The sequence below is a fragment of the Argentina anserina genome, chromosome 4 (assembly GCF_933775445.1).
Source record: "Argentina anserina chromosome 4, drPotAnse1.1, whole genome shotgun sequence".
In the NCBI taxonomy this organism is placed as follows: domain Eukaryota; kingdom Viridiplantae; phylum Streptophyta; class Magnoliopsida; order Rosales; family Rosaceae; genus Argentina; species Argentina anserina.
In genome coordinates this window covers 7,054,496-7,072,345 of record NC_065875.1, presented here as the reverse complement: position 1 = coordinate 7,072,345, position 17,850 = coordinate 7,054,496, and the positions used below count along the sequence as shown (strand labels likewise).

The window sequence follows — 17,850 nt, the reverse complement described above, 5'->3', positions numbered from 1 at the left end:
TAACACATCATGATGAAGTTAAATCAATTGTTTTACTTTTCTCAAAAAAAAAATCAATTGTTTACTTGCAAATACAGCAAAGAGTTGCAATCACACCCTCTAATAGCCCACATAATCATTTTTTTGTTTTTTGAGAAAAACCCACATCATCATTATATATTAAACTGTGTGAGAGAAAATGCCAGGTTTACTTGGAAAGAAGGGTAGCCAATGCCTCGTTCAAAGATGTAATATTGATATATACCATATGATGCAGATAATTAACATTATCCCAGTTGATAATTTGTTCCAATATTTTAGTTTTTATTACTAATTCCTAGTGAGTCATATAGCTTAACACGCTGATTAAAACAAACATGGCACGCAAAGACTATATGACAATAAAGCTTCCTTGTTTTACTTTCCATAATGCGAGATGATACACATGATTAGTGTTTTTTTCATTCTAACAAATTTCATTTTATTAAAATCTATTAACCTATCCAATTTCTACGTATGTCAGTGTTGTTTGAAGTTTGACCTCATAACCTCAATGATGTTGACCAATTACTTAAACCCTAAACCACAACTCACATGATTAACGATCTCGTTTGTTATTATTCAACATCAATTATCTGATCGACTTGGAAATGGAATTGAATCAACTTGGGTTTCAATATACAATGATCTAAAACCAAATGTTGTACTTCTTTTGCTAATTAAGTAAGGTTTTACTTAAAGTCGGCCTAACAGTGCTCACAACAAGGAGACATAAAATTAAAGAAAATATCCCTTCATACCTAGCTAGCTGACAATCAATGGTGGATTTATGTACTTAACATCGTATAATTTTTTACATAATTTATACTAATTGGATCTAATTACATTCTTTTTTTTTACTAACTTCTTAGTCATTATCAAAACATATGACATAACATATGCCAGCCACTAATCACTAAAATTTAACATTGTCGATAACGACCACAATCCCGATCGAATTAAATCTAATACATCTAATATGATTTACTTTTAGCTTCATGTAGTTGTTGTGCTGATGAGCCATTCAAAATCCGAAAGGTATGAGATTGAACATTAATAAGTGATTACAATGTTGATCATCAGATTATTACAAAGTAATCTTAATCAATTTCTTGTCTTGATCTGACAAGTAATGACAAGAAAATTAAAGTGAATCGATATTTAAATGTAATGAAATAAATAAAAATCCGAAACTGATAAATGGGTACAAATAATATAGAAACAACTTATTGAGAATTAAATGACATAATCAAGATTCTCGTGAATTTCATTCATTTCTTATTTCTGTGGCCACCTAACACAAGCCCGGCTAGCTTCAACCTCAGAGCCAGAGAGACAGAAAGATCAGGAATATGGCACAATCGTAGTTCGACAACCATGCTTCTGCTACTGTACACAATCCTTGCTTTCACGGAAAGTCATAACTCATGATTCTATATCTATTTATCCTCACGTCCCAAGCAAGTCAAAGAAGTTTTAAACCATAATATTTCCCTAGCTCTCATGCAACTCACTATCACACCTCTATTTTATTTCTAGAAAAAAAATTGAGTGGATTATAGTCATTCCACATCAAGAATTGAAATGTAATGTCGCGATGTATGTTAAACTGTAAATCTAAATTTTAATTGAAATATACTATAATCACTATCACACCTCTAATTCTAGGAAAAATCAAGTGAATTATGGTCATCTAACAAGAACCGAGGTGTAATGTCATGTTGTTAAATTAGATTGTTTTTGATTGAAATATATTGCGTCGTTGAGATCCAACTCGAAAATTTAATTGTATAACACTGTCAAATCTTACAAGCATGAGGAAATAATACCTCACTCAATACTCAATAGTAAAATTAATGGGTTAGCTAGGGCTTTAGGGTTATAATACAATGGGTGATAGGCACAGAAATGCTGCGTGACACATTCTCTCATACTTGTGCGACGTAATACGACGCCGTTACAGATACACTCGCATGGTCCTTGCAGCTCAATGCCCTGAGAAGCTTCCAAGAGCCCTTGTTACCGGAGTTGCTCCGACTGACCGACGAGCACTTCCCGACGGAAGTATCGGGAAACAGCGAGGTAGACGGGTTTTTCCTCACCTGCCGGCTCTTGATATCGCTCAGATCCATCTCCGCCGGAAACTTGACAATTCCAAACATGAGAAATGACCACTTTGGCTTACCACTACTTGTACTCTTCTTATCGGACTTTGACGATCCCACACTCCTCACTGAAGGGTTACGCTCCATCTCCGGCACCGGTGACACCATCGAGCTTTGGCGCTGAAGCTTCCTGTAATCCAATGATCGGCTGTTGGTCATCATGATCTTGTTTTTAGTGCTGTTTGATCTCGTGACGGGGCCTTGTATCCCGGAAAGTGATTCAGACCGTCGTCGAAAACCTGTTTGTTTCTTCTGATAATCATGCTTGGAATTCGAAGAAGACTTTGGGGCTTGAGGAGTAGGTGTGTTCTCTTTGAAGGGTATGAGTTTCCCACATACGATGATGTCTTCGGCGGAACACATGAAACTATCGGAGCTGTTCTCGCTGAAGAACTCAAAGAACTCGGAGGACGAGCAGCGAGCCTTTAGGAACTTGGACGACAATTCGTGGAACTCTTGAGCTTCATTGTCCAGTGGAAGGTCGCAGAGAGAAAGTGCCTCCTCAGCTTCTTCGTCTTCGTAGGGGACTAGTTGAAATTGAAAATCAGTGTCGTTGTTGGTACTATCGGCGGCCATAGTTGAGGTTGAGGAGATTAGATTGTAGAGAGAAATAGAGAGTGCTAAGAAGAAGAAGAAGAAGAAGAAGAAGAATGCGGTTTGAAATTGTTAAAAGAGGAGAGACCGAGGTGAGTATATATATACACAAATAGGGGGAAGAGGGGTGTTATGTAGATGATTCCTTTGGAATATTATTAAGGCTATTTTTTTTTATCTCTTGGAGTTTTATAAAGCGACATATATTTTGGGGTGTTATGAGCTTCCAGAAGAGATGAGATAAGATGATAGAGAAAAGGCAATATTTCCTTCGCTTGAAATGAAAAAGAGTCTAGACTAATCAAAAGAGAAAAGGAGAGGAGAGTACTTTACCAAATATTGTAATTAACTAGCTAACCTCATATATACCAGACTTAGTAAACAAGATGGAGAATTTCCTATCTCATTAACTAGAGAGGAGTGTGGTGTTTTATTATCAAAGGTAAATTAAAGAAGATGGAGGAAGATTTAGGGTACCTCTTGCAGCTTAGCATTGCTAGTCAATGATTACAAGACATAAGGTACTAGTTCTTGGTTGAAGTCATCAAAGATTAAATGTTTTGCAGTGGAAAATGGTCTTTCCTTGGGAGGGCGGCTTTTGAATACCAAAACAGGGTAGGTCATCACTCATTACTCATACGACCAGTTAAGAGTAGTACCCATGACCCCGTTGCGACATCGCTTCAATTTAAACATGAAAAAAAAAAATATAGCATAATTGGAGGAGCTCATAATTTAAAAGATGTGGTTATCCATGATATTGATGAGTGATGGCACAACGTGCTAGCGGAAACAGAGCTAAGCATGCCAAGTTATTCTCGTCTATATTATTAAACTCTTCTCTAAACATTAATACGTACTAAGCTAGGTATTGCACCACCAACATAAAACTCTACAAATATTCTTAAATTATGTAATGATAAATTATCTAGGGTTCGATTTTCAGTCCCCTTTTTACAATTTGCATTCCCCTATAAGGCTATAATTGTTCAATAATTTTTACTTGCGTAGTTTTATTTTGATTCCCAACGTACATAAAGTAACACATTTGTGAAGCCTTTGCAGTCGTAGTTCTTGAGGGCAACCATTCCGTGTTGGACGACATTCAGGAGGCCATGGGACTAGGGATGGTAGTCGATCTTTTTACGAATGATCAATAACTAAAATGAGGTTAGATTTTAACTTCATGGGATGGAGATACAAAATCTATATGTATAATAACAGGTTCAGGACTCAGGAGTCTTAGAATTTAAATTTACGTTTGGATTTCTGAATTGTGGTTATATTTGATCGTAATTTAAACATAAATTAAGTTGTGTCATGGGCTCATAGACAAAAAAAAGGTGTATATCGATCCTAGTTTATGTTCTAGAGTACACTTAGAGAACAATCAATGGCAATTTTTTTAGCTATTCGGACATTATTCTACAGGCAAATTTATTTGATCCAACTTGATAGTATAATCCATAGATCGAGCTATGTGTTTCACAAAGATTAATTAACTAGACTTAGGGGTTGTATATGATGAAGACTTACTTGGATTCATTATTAAGTCATATATATAACCGACAAATATAGAATCCGATAGCGGCAAAACCATTTTCCAGTTATGCATGTTATTGTCTGGTACTCTGGTTTTAGTTATTTCTAATAAGCTCGAGAATATAGATAAGATTATGACCTAGTCGATGAGTAGTTTATACTTTATACAAGTCAAATAACACAAAAGTCCATGCATGCATGAGGCACATACTCCCCGATTCTCCACTTTACAAACTATAATTCATAAGGTCGGACAGACCATAAGAAAGAGTTGGCCAGGCAGAATTCACGAATCGATGGAGGGGGTCGCCGGGTCGTTATTGAAATTAAATTCCTAGCTTTGAGATACAATGCCTAGAGGCAAAAGCCACCCATTGTTTACCACCAAGGTAAATACATACCGACAAACGTGGCCATGAAAATTCATTCAACCCATGCCATCTCAACTTAACCCGCTACGCTAAGGTGTGAGGTTTGAATCATAAAGATCTAAATACAATTGGATATGATTCATTCACTAAAAAAATCTATTTTAATATCTCACTGATATAAGATCTCTTCTCTCATGTACGACACTTCACATGCAACTTAACCTTTGAGACGTGCACGTGAAACATAACAACTAATTACCCACACAGGGCCAGAACAAACCAAGAATGGCCTCCATTAGACTGTTTGTGGCAATCCAATCTGAAACTTTCTAATAACAACAGTGGAAACCAAACTCATGGGGTCTAACAGATTGAAGCCCGTATCATACCAAACTGTAGAGGGATAAATGTAGACCATAAATCATATTGTACTCAATTTAATCAATTTTTTTTAATTATATTTCTTTAATTATCTTTTAAAAAAATGTCTAGAAACCCTATAATCCTTTGCCCCAATTTCTTTTTAGGCGGGATTCAAGCTTTCCAACTCGACTCTTTCTGGTGATAAGTTGTTTATAACTCTAGATTATAACAGGCAATGAGGCACTTTGAAAATCTTCATGTCTGTCTATTTTGGATCAAGATTTTAGTGGAAAAATGATTCGAGGTTGTCCATTAGAATTAATCTACTATACATCAATCTATATTATACATTTTACATCTACGATTAACAATAAATATTATTTTTCTAATTTTACTCATATATTAGAATTTTCCTTTCCATTGGGTTTTGATTTGTGTTGCTAATTGTCTCTCGTATTTGAAGGGGAAAGTGAACTAAATATATAAAGCGCCGCCAGTCCATCTTCCTTTGCAATTTGGATCCAGGTGATCTCTCTATGCCAAGACTCCTCTGCTGCCAACGACTAGCTTTCCCAATTCCCATCAGAGCTACTACTTCACCCAAACCTTTTCCGCACTTCTCCACCAAATCTCTCAACTTTCCCGTAAACCCAACACCTCATCTGGCCATGGCTAATCTCTCTGCACCCAAAGCATCAATCACCCATGTCATTTTCGATATGGACGGCCTCTTACTCGGTAATTTCATCCTGCATTGCCCCCTCTTCTCACCTTTCTCTTCATTTTACTGTAACTTGTCTGCTGCTCACATATCTGGGATTCTTTGTGTTTCAGTTGTTTAACTTAGATAATGTTTCTCATAGTTTGTATGGACCAAGTTGAGTTCATGTGTTTTGTGTGAAGTTGTTCTTGTTATATTGACTATCATTGTTGGGTTTCCTTTGCGCAATTAGAGATTGGCTAATATTATATATGACTAAGCTTTTCTACAATGTCAATACAGTTTATGCTCTCTGGGGCTATTGAGAACAATAGAACTCTTTCGAATTATTGATAGTAAAAGTTAAGGCTCTGCTGCACAATAAGTAGATAAAAACACCAAGTATACAAAGTAATAGTGCAAGCACACACTATGATGCTGTAGTGATAAAAAAAAGTTAGAAAAAAAAATCGGCAAACTAATCCTACCTGAAACATATGCTGGCATGACATAATCCTGGCATGCCCATAAAGAATCTAACTACTTGGGCTTGGATGGTGGTTAAGAGTCCAGTCAGTTGATCCATATTCAACAAGTTATTTCTTTCTATTAGACTCCTTCAGACTCTGGTTACCAAGTTTGAACCTTTTTGAGGTTTGAAATAGAATGACTTGAATTAATAATTCATTTAAATTTTCATTTGTGTTCGGTGGTTGAATTGTGCATCACAATAGATATGGTAATCGTTATTCATTGGCGGATGCTACTGATTTATTATTTGTGACAGCTTAGTAAAAAAGAAAGTTAGAGGCATTGAATAGATAAGCATTAGGTTGTCTGGAATTAATCATTGGAAGTTCATGTACCAGAACCATTTGGTTTGCAAGTTTGCTTGACGTGTTACTAAGGATCACAAAGTGAACTAGTCCTTAGAACTATCAACTTAATTAATACAAAGAATGGTTGCTTAAAAATCATATCTATTTAGAAGCATTACAAATTTTCAGTTAGTCTTTGTTTTCAGTTATTGTATGGACCAAGTTTAGTGCAATATGTCTTTTGTGTTATGTGTACAAAAATCTGTATTGTTGCTATGAGTTTTGCTTAGTTGATTTCTACTATTCTCATTTTTATTGTTGTTATGAGTTTTGCCGATAACTTAGTTCTTAGAGTTTGTGGCTTATAGATTATCTCCAGATTCTAGGAAAGAAACTGATGGTTTGAAGTAATTTTTGCTGTCTCAGACACAGAGAAGTTCTATACTGAAGTCCAGGAAATTATACTTGCTAGGTTCAATAAAACCTTTGATTGGAATTTGAAAGCAAAGATGATGGGAAAGAAAGCAATAGAAGCTGCTCGAGTCTTTGTTGAAGAGACCGGACTTAGTGACTCTCTTACACCTGAGGCCTTTCTAGTTGAAAGAGAAGCAATGCTGCAGAAATTGTTTCCAACAAGTGAGCTGATGCCAGGTACAATTTAGTATAGCAAACACAAAAATTAGCACTCTTATGCTCACTTAGATTTTGTAATCTTCACACTTTATAAAAAACTTAACTGTATCTGGTTTGGCCTTCTAGATATGTATGGGGTCTCACTCTTTTGGTCTACTGTGTTCGTAATATGAATGCTCATCAGATTGATCAGCATGCTATGATTTCTGTTGCCTAATTCTCAGATCACTTTTGACTCGGGGATCTTAATATTTTTATAGAAAGCTTCTTCTAGTTTGAATCTAATTATTGTAATAACTTGTAGGAGCCAGCAAGTTGATCAGACATCTGCATGCAAAATCAATACCCTTTTGCTTGGCAACAGGGTATAGTTCCTTCATATAGTTTTTGTGTTGTACTTGTAACCAATTTTTCCAAATGGAGGAGATTTGTGCATTTCTTAAGCATGATCATCTACTTCTAACCTTCCTACCTCTGTTACCATGATTGCAATCATAAAAATTGTAACATCATAAATAAGGCCACACGGATCACTTTTTGAAAAATGTCTTGCAGTTCTAATAAGCGACATTACAAATTGAAAACACAAAGCCATCGTGAACTTTTTTCATTGATGCATCATGTTGTCAACGGTGACGATCCAGAAGTTAAACAAGGCAAACCCTCACCAGATATTTTCCTTGCAGCATCCAAACGTTTTGAGGTATAATCATGTTACATATATTCATTTATGATAATAGGGTTGTTGTGGATTTTATACACAGTCACACAGAATTTTCAGCTATTACTTTCTTATCTTGTTCATAATTTAAGTCATCATATGTGGATGTAGCTCACCAGAAATGTTCTATAAACAGGGTGGGCAGGTAGATCCAAGTAAATGTCTGGTATTTGAAGATGCACCCTCTGGAGTTCATGCAGCTAAGAATGCTGGAATGTAAGTGCTTTTTTGTAAATCTTTTACACATTTCCAAAATAGTTAATTTGCTTTTGAAGAAATTAATATTACTTAAAGGAATGTGAGTTTCTTATTGTATGGTAAAGTTTTATATAAAATCTACAGTTCTGATGATTATGTAAAAGGTTGATTGACCATAAAAATATGGCGCTATTACTAGAACTGAGTTTTATGTTTCCTGTTTTGATTGATAAGTGTTGGATTGCCATAAATGAGTATTACCTGTGCTGTTCTGATTGATAAGTGTTTATATTGCTACAAATAATTGTTACATTTGATGTCTGCTCAGTGAGGGATTTGGTGTCATTCTTATCTGTTTTGCATTTGAAAAGTTCCTTCTAATGCATTAACAATTACAACTTTGAAAATATTTGTCTTTATTTGGTAAGTTCTTTCCATGAAAGTAGTTGGCTGATTTGTTTTGAAGTATAGTCACTTCGGGTTGTGTGTAAAATTAATCTAGAACTTATATACTACAGTAGTCAAAGAAGAAAGAGGATGCCTGCAAACTAGATGTTAAATTGTTAATTATAGTAGCAATTCCATATTTCAAGAATTTAGCCCTAAGATCTAACTTAGGTCACATCTAACTACCCTTCTATCACAGCAAGAGAGTTGATCCTGAATTATTGTGTCACTAGTCATGCATTAGGAAGTAATAGTATTTGTGTTATAGAACTCTATGGTTTTAGTTTTTATTTATTAACTTTAATTGGTATAATTTGCAACAAAGCAGCATTTGGTCTCTAGCGCAGGTTTTGTTTCTTAATCGTCAAGATTTGGATGGGTATTATGTAGTGAGAAATAATCATTCAAGGTAGAAAAAAAACCTGTTTAAAGGGAATTTGAATCTTTCTCACTGTATAAAACGCCTTAGGTGATTAGGTGACCTAATAGAGTGGATGGCTTTTGCTTGCGAATGCAAAATGATTAGATGACCTATGAATAAGCTCAACCATGCGTTGGTATGTTAATTCCAATATAAATCCAGTAAACCAAATAGAGAATCCGGCTTTTGTATTGGTGTCCATGCTTACTTGTAGAACAGAGACTGGTTCTATTAAACGTCTAAAATTTAAAGCAACCAATAGAGGTCATTGGAGCTTCATGGGAGTTGAAACTTGAAACTTCTATTATCTGCTTTTATACTGTTACATTGGTGAACAATCTGATATAAGTTTCTTAATCTTTAAGATTTTGAAGGGTCATATGTATTGACAAGCACGGTCTCATTTAGGTGTTTAGGGAAGAAATGCTAATAGAAGGGGAGAAAATCTTTCTCGAGGAGATGAAGACCTTAATTTTGGATAATTTCTGCTTGGATTTGGATTTGGATAAGTTAACCTCTGAGACAAGATATGGCTGGATTCCAATTACATACGGAAAACCCTTTTCATATTAGAAAATTTTCCTTTGTGCATTAGATTGACAGATTCTACAGCTTCTGTTCTTGATATTGTTTGAAATCTTTTGGAAGAGGTAGCATTTAAAATTACAACACACTATCGCCTGTATTTTCTGTTCTCACCCAGAACATTAACACTAGTGCCTGATAAAGTTCTGTCTAAGAAATAGAACAGTAGCACTCAATTGTACTTGGATAAGGCAACCACTTAAACAAACCCAGAAATGGCTTGATTCCAATTTAACAGGGAAAACCCTTTTTAAGAAATTGGTGGAATGGCCATGTATGAATGGATGATTTTATTCACAAGGACCATGCTTGGGAATTGAAAACTAACCTCACCAACATCTTTAATCAATGCTAAAGACAATTTGTCTTCGCATTAGATTCTACAGCTTTTCATTGTTCTTGGTATCAAACTTTTGAGAAGAGATAGAATTTAGAATTGCTACGCACCAATATAAGTAAACTGAGCTTTATGTCAGATTGTCAGTTAACACTTAAAACCTGTTTTGCCTGTTCTTCTATTCTCCCCACTTACCCAGAACAGCAACACTTTTTTGCCTGATAAATCTGTCTAGGAAATAAAAAACATATGGGTCTTTGATTTGACCTTAATTTCTTCTTAGTTGCTAATATGTTCACATATGACTGTAGGTCTGTTGTAATGGTTCCAGATCCAAGGTTGGACAGCTCTTTTCATGATGCTGCAGACCAAGTTCTGGGGTCCTTGTTGGATTTAAACCCAAGTGAGTGGGGTTTGCCTCCGTTTGACAATCCAGCGAGCTAAACTGTGTTGTACTGATGCTGCAGTTGGTAAACAATGAGTTATTCGAATTTTTTGGACGTTTTATCATCCCATTATTCTAAAATTGGTCAGACACTTGAAACTCTGACTTTCATTTTTTCTTTTCTTTTCAAGTTCATCAGTTGATACATTTGCTTATTTGATAGCTTTACATATTTGAGCTACTGTCAGATGATGCATAACTAGACTTGCATCAATTGCACTGTATAAAAAGAGTATATGCTGTAATAATGATCTTGAAAACTGATGAAAGTCCTGATGAGAGAAGATTAGAGGAAAACAAAAGCAGAGCTATTGCTCACTTTTGGGGTCTTTATCCGCGAAACATGATAACGAAGCATGTTGGGTGTTTTACAATAGTAGTAGACCCTCAACCATAATGAATGTTAGTGACTCGCTTCCAATTCAGCTCTCCGGCAAGAACAAGATCGTTTTTCATGTCTTCATTCCTGGAGTCGCATTAGAAAGATAGACTGCCGCAAGTGCCATTACTGATTATTTTGGATTTTCGGATCACTTTTTGCCAAAACATGATGCAAAGTTTTGAACGTAGAAGGAAGCCTCTAATAACCTTTGCTGCATTATTCTTAAATTCGAAGGTGTTTAGGGGGAGTTCATAGGCATACATTCGGGAACTCATATATGGAGTTCAAATAAGAGTAGGCCGGCCGATCACTCGCCTTGTGCTTATCAAGAATGGCTTCTTCATCCGGCTGTTCCTGGAATTTTAATTTCATCAGGTTTTGAGGCGAAGGCATTCGAGTTTATAGAGCTCATAAAACAACCAACACCACCCTTGATTCTCCTCAAACCTGATCAAAGGTATCCGAGACTCCAAGAGTGGAGGATTCATATTGCTGAAAACTATGTTGCATTCACGTAAATATATGGTGCTAAAGAGAAGTAGTCATGTCCTGGATTGCATATTGCAAATTCAATTACGTCCATTCCTTTGCAAACCTCCTAGCTCGGTGCTCGTGGCATTATATTAGTTATATATGACATTTTAGGTGTAGCGAGTCTACGAAATACTTCAATAACTGTAGCTTTTGATGTTTTCTTTTTGGTGCTTGCCTCCATTGCACAAAAATAAAAATATGAAGTTGATCAGCCTAAATTCAACCACTTTTTGTTTTTTTTTTGTTAAATTAAATGACAATGTCATTTAACAAAAGTAAAATCCAAACATAGGGCCAAAGACAGAATTAGAAGCCAACGCTAATGCACTTAGATTGTCACATTTCAGTAATGGGACATGAGGCATTTTTATTTTCAGATCACATAATAGATGTCTAATCCAAGATAAACCACAATGCCTCTTATATTCAGACTCAATTGAGCTCCTTGACACAGTACCCTGTTTCTTGGACTGCCACGACACTGGACACATTCCAAGATAAACCACAAAGCATGTAGTTGAACGTTTCTGAATTACCTCACCTGCCCAATTTGCAGCATAGTAAGCCTTGATATTCACAGCATTATGCAAAGCACCACTAGAGCTATAGAACATTCCCTTGTCCAAAACACCCTTCAAATATCTTCAAATTATCTTAACAGCTGTAAAATGAACATCTGTAGGGCTAGTGAGAAATTGACAAACTGTATTGACTGCATATGCTATGTCTGGCTGAGTGAATGTCAAGTATTTGAGAGCTCCAACTATGCTCATGTACATAGTAGGATCAAAGAGAATAGTACCTTGATCCTTAGACAGTTTAACATGAGGAAGACAAGGAGAGCTGCAGACATTAGTAGAATCGATTCCAGCTCTAGTTAGAAGGTCTTTAGCATATTTGGTCTGACTCAGAAAAATGCCATTATTATTTTTAGAAACTTCCAAGCCAATAAATTATGATAGTTGTCCTAAATCTTTCATATCAAACACCAGACTCAGCTAAAAAATTACTTGATATCCCCTATGGCTGAGACATATAACCCTCTTCATATAGAGACTTTCTCAGCAAACAAACATAATCTAGATATTTAGAATCAACAAAACCCTATGGCTGAGCCATATAACCCTCTGCTTTCAAATCTCCATGCAAAAAAGCATTTTTAACATCTAACTGTCTAAGCTCCCAATTATTCATAGCAACAAAAGCTAAAATAATTCTAATAGTGCTATGTCTAACAACATGACTGAAGGTTTCATCATAGTCAAGACCTTTAGACTGACTAAAACCTTGAGCAACAAACCTTATAGATCCATCCACTACCAACAATAATTCTATTACTGGGACAGGTACAAGAGACCAAGTAACTTGTTTTTGTAAGGCCTCAATCTCTTCAAGCATAGAAGCATCCCATTTAGCCTTTCTTGTTGCAGCCCTGAAACTTTTAGGCTCAATAATAAGGGTCATCATTTAGCCCGTGGGCGCCTAAAAGCCCGTGGGCGGCCCGTGGGTAGCCCGGCCCAAAGCCCGGTCTGGCCCGGTCAAAGCCCGGTCCTATGGGTATAAGGCCGGGTAAAGGCCGAAGGTTCAAAGCCTCAGTCCGGCCCTAGGCCCGGCCCGTTGGAGCCCATAAGGCCAAAGCCCGGCCCGGCCCTAAAAAGCCCGATCAAAAGCCCGCCCAAAGCCCGTTCATTTTAAAATTAATAATTTTATATGTATTAATTTGTTCTATATGTTAATTAGTTAAATTATTTTGTTATATTTCTTATATTTAGTTAAATAATTACCATATTCTATTTTTTTAAATTTTATTAAAAAATATACATTACACATAAAAATAATGGACCCAGCCCGGCCCGGCCCGTTCAAAAAGCTCAGCCTGGCCCAGCCCGAAAAAAGCCCGTAAGGCCCGGGCCCGTGGGTAGTCCGTGGGCCTCGATTTTTTTAGTAAGCCCGGCCCGGCCCGGCCCGAAAAATTGAAAAAAATCGTTAAAGCCTGGCCTGGCCCGGCCCATTGCCGACCCCTACTCAATAATATCACTAATATTAGAAATTGTTGTGAAACCACTAAAGAAAGAATATTTTGAATAATTTTTCTGTTGAGAAATGGCAAAGTAGCAAATGATAGGAGTACAAAGTGTGACGTTTTTAATGTATATATGCTCTATTCTTATGCTTTGTTACTTCTTATTTAGTTGTTTTAGGTTCATATTTGTCATTTGTATGTTTTAGTCGAGCTATGCCATTTGGATGAATTTGATGATGAAATTGTGCTAAGTATTATAACTCCTTATTGAGCTAGGATTCCTTGCTCGACTAGGACTCTACTTTCCTATTTTTCATTCTTTCATATTCTTTAATCGTCGATTTCTTTTCAAGAAAGACAAATTCTATTTGGACATGGAGTAGTGATGCCGTGATGCATTCCTAGTGAGGCAAGGAAGTCATGTTTATATAATGTTTCGATTTCATGTTTTGGTTTTATGATTTTTTGTTTCTGCCGTGACTTATCTTTGAATAATTTCGATATCTAAGTGTTATGATTATGCTTATAGTATGATATTTAGGTTGTTGGATTAAATACTTATGCTAAAAACACGTTTATTCTTTTATATATAAGTTTCGAATTGCATGATTGTTGGTTAAGTAGGTGACATGCTTAATGAATTCAATGTGCATGGCGTTGGAATTACATGATAAGATGAACATGTTAGATTACGATTAGGACTGCTTGGAATTAATCGAATGTGTTAAGTGTCTATGTGCTTAGGTTACTACTTAGAACCCTAATTGCATGATCAAACCTTAGTTGTTCATGAGTAAGTCTCGGTATGATTCTAAAAGGAGAGCTAGAACTTATTTTCAGTTTCTTCATATGACTTGTTTTGGTGATGTAAATGAGATAGTTGTTTCTACTAGATGCCTATTTTTCCTTTATGCAACTTCATTCTGCCGAGGAGTGTGAGGACAAGTTATGTAGTGAACTATGCCTTTAGAATCCAAGAAATTCCTAAATTCTTTACTATTGAATTCTCCTCCACCATCTGTTCGAGATATATATTCTAATTGTGGGTTTAAACTGATTTTCCACAAAGGCACAAAATTTAATAAACTGAGATAGAACATCAGATTTATTAATCAGTGGGAAAACCCACGCAAACTTGGTACATTCATCAATGCAGGTCAAATAGTATTTGTATCATTCAATAGAAAGATAGGGAGCAGGGCCCCAAACATCAGAATCTACATTTTGAAAAAGTTCAGCTACATTGGTTATAAACTCATAAAAAGGCAACCTATGTATTTTGCCATCAAGACAGTGACTACACAAATATTTGTTGTCAGAATTATTTGTCCTTTTATTTCAGACCTAGACAACATTTTAGAAACTATGGGATAAGAAGGATGGCCTAAACGCTGATGCCATACAGGAAATAAAGCAGATCTCACAAAGGTAGAATGAGAGAGATCATGAATGGTTGACACTAGAGGAGATATGAACAGGAACAAACCTTCCTCACTACTCTTTCCTGGATAGATAACTACTATTTGGATAGCTTGTCCTGCACAACAATATCAATTTAATCTAGAGTTATGAAATAATTGTTATCCCTACAAAGTTTTGTAAAAGATAGCAAATTCATAGCCAAGCATGAATAACAGTATTTAGCTTCATCACATGATAAGTAGATTTAATGTAACTAGAACCAGTATGACCTATATTTAGACATGTACCATTACCAATAGTGATCTTGTTGTCTGAGTTGTAAGGCTGAGCAATGGAGAGGTTTCTAAGACCAGTCATGTGATGAGTAGCCCCAGAATCTCTAATCCACACTTCATTGTTATTGAAACCAATAGACTGATTACCATACACTGAGAAGCCATTGTTAGATTGAGGCACCAGTTGAGGGATTAAATCCTCCAAGAAAGCTTGAACTAGTAGTATTTTTCAAAAACGCATTTGAATTAGCCAATCCATAATTTGTAGTTGATTGAGTAGTCATAGTAGTCAAAGATGTAGGAGGGTCAAAGCCTTGATAAGAAAAATTTTTCATGTGAGAGCAATTCAAGGCAACATGACCCTTGAGACCACAAATTTGGCAAGTTGGAATAGATCTAGAAGGATGATCAATATGAACATCACTTCTACAAAAGCAGTTTGCAGCTGTGTCCTTTCTTAATTAGAACAAATCTGGCATTCAGGAGCTTGACTAGGAGCAACAGGACTTTGACCAACAGTTTGGTTAACATTACCAGATCCATTGCCACTATTACTTTATGCTTTATAATCTGGGTTCTGATAACATGTGCTAGTGAGATGTCTATGTTTTCCACATATCTGACACTTGTGCACCTTAAAGCAAGTATCAACAGTGTGACCTCTTTTACCACAAACTTGACACTCAACATATGAACCTCCACCATTCTTGCCATCTTTGGTTTTGCCTCCATTCTAGTTTCTATTATATACACCTTTATCAGAATTCCTATTTCCACTACCATAAGCAACAAGAGCAGACATGCTTGACAAAGTAGAAGGAAAAGACCTTTCAATGCGTCTCTCTGCAGTTCTCTACCTTCAATCACCGTCCTCACAATAGAAAATTCATCTGGAAGGCCATTTAGAATCACAATTATAATGTCTTCTTCATGAATGCTGACACTTGCAAATAGAAGTAGATCTCTTGCATTCTTCACACGTTGAAGAAATTTCTCAATACTCACTACCATTCCTCAGAGTTTGCAGCTCAGTTTTAAGTTGCATAATATTCACTCTAGATACTGCTAAGAACCTCTCTTGAAGAGCAAGCCATGCTTGCCTAGATGTACTACAACTTATTATTACATCAAAAATATCTTCATCCAATGTAGCCATCAAAAGACTGAGCAAGGCCCTATCATTTTGTTTCCATATCTTATAAGCCGTAGACTCTTCACTAGTGACAAGGTCGTCAACAGTTAAGACATATTTAGGTGGAGTCACTTCTGATCCATCATAAAATCCAAAAAAGCCATTCTCAGCAAGAGCTGGTCGAAATTGAAAGCTCTACTTCATAAAGTTTATCTCAGTGAGTTTCATTGTTATCACACTCAACAAGGAGTGAACATCAGAATGAGTCAATACATGAGTCATCTTTCTCTTTGAGCAAATCTAACTTTCTCTGAAAAACTACAACAATCACTATGCTGAAAAAACAAATATCTCTATTCTCAACCAATCACTTGTCAAAAATCTCAATCAATAGCAACCAAATACCTCAGATCACCATCAAGCAAAACCAAAACTCAAATCAACACTGCTTTAAAAGACTCTACTCAACTTTTAACTCAATTTTGCTCAAATTTTGACTAAATTTTCCGCCAAAACTTTACTCAAAACATGAGATTCCGCTCAATTTTGCACTATTTTACTCAACTCTGCTCATTCACAACTCAATTTGCTCAAGTTTTAGCTAAATGTTTCTCCAAGAATCAAGATCCTACTCAAGAAACAAGATTTGACTCAATATACTACTCAGTATTGCTCGATATCTCAATTTTCATGCATCACTGAACTAAAGAACTCATAGATTAGCTAAAGAACTCAAATATCATCATTTTCAAAAACATAGTGAAAAATGACACTCAACAAACTTAGCAAAGCTTCGAATCTCAAATCTAAAGCACAATCAAAGCTTGAACGCAATCAAGGCTCAACTGTACCAAATAGATCCAGATCTGAAACACATAGAGCAAACTTTCAGAGTAAGAGAGGTTGCAGAAGCATGAAAAACGAAGGTCCTGGATCTATAACAGCTCTGATATCATGATAAGATTCAAGGTTTATTGAATTGAAAAGCAAAGCAAGAAAGTAAAGAGAGAAATAATGCTATGGAGGCTACATTGTGTTATTCTCATTGAATAGAAAATGTAGGTTACATGAGTATATATGCTAGGTTGATACAACAAAATGACATAACTACCCTGCACAATATTACTCCTATAATCCTAACACCCTCCCTCAACCATATGCCTGGAACAAGAAGCATAATGGTTGGAACAAGTGATCAACCAAATAGCAACAGATTACAGGATGTAGAAAAGATAACATCGAAAGATCAAAACCCAACAAGCAGTAGCAATCTGAGTGCAACACTTAGTGCGAGATGACAAGAATATGATGATTGTAGTAGGGCATATATGTATAACCATGGCAACAGAGGAACCAACTAAAATTGAAAATCTGAACTTTGAAAATATGTCTAAAAATTTGTAGAACTTAAAGCTGCATGTGTCTTCTCAATCACTCTAGTGCCCGATCTGTGGCATATACACTTCTACCAAGAAACCAAATATTACTAGTAAGCAATTTGTCATCACTGTTCTACTTGAATAGAAACCCATAGAATTAATAGATGTATATAGATGCATCCATTGGCAATAAAATCAGTCTACTGCAAATCCCCTTATGGAAACCTCAAGCGCAACAACCCCAACTAGAGACATGAGGGATATCTGCACCATAGAAGTAATCGATAATCCAAATAGTCAAGCCTCAAGCATGAACTTCACACTAGACATAGAAGTAATCGATAA

The 17,850-nt window shown here is 36.0% G+C and overlaps 2 protein-coding genes across 2 annotated transcripts; one reads left to right on the top strand and one right to left on the bottom strand.

Annotated features, from left to right (window-relative positions):
• Positions 1 to 1,946: 1,946 nt before the first annotated feature.
• On the bottom strand, positions 1,947 to 2,759 carry LOC126792106 (uncharacterized). The gene has a single exon (XM_050518595.1). It carries the CDS (start codon positions 2,757 to 2,759, stop codon positions 1,947 to 1,949), a length of 813 nt encoding a protein of 270 aa, XP_050374552.1.
• Positions 2,760 to 5,554: 2,795 nt separating this feature from the next.
• On the top strand, positions 5,555 to 10,674 carry LOC126791128 ((DL)-glycerol-3-phosphatase 2). Its single transcript, XM_050517535.1, has 6 exons — positions 5,555 to 5,791; positions 6,998 to 7,222; positions 7,509 to 7,569; positions 7,760 to 7,907; positions 8,062 to 8,141; positions 10,225 to 10,674. The coding sequence occupies exons 1-6, from the start codon at positions 5,590 to 5,592 to the stop codon at positions 10,355 to 10,357; spliced, it is 849 nt and encodes a 282-aa protein (XP_050373492.1). The 5' UTR covers positions 5,555 to 5,589; the 3' UTR covers positions 10,358 to 10,674.
• The last annotated feature ends 7,176 nt before the right edge of the window (positions 10,675 to 17,850 follow it).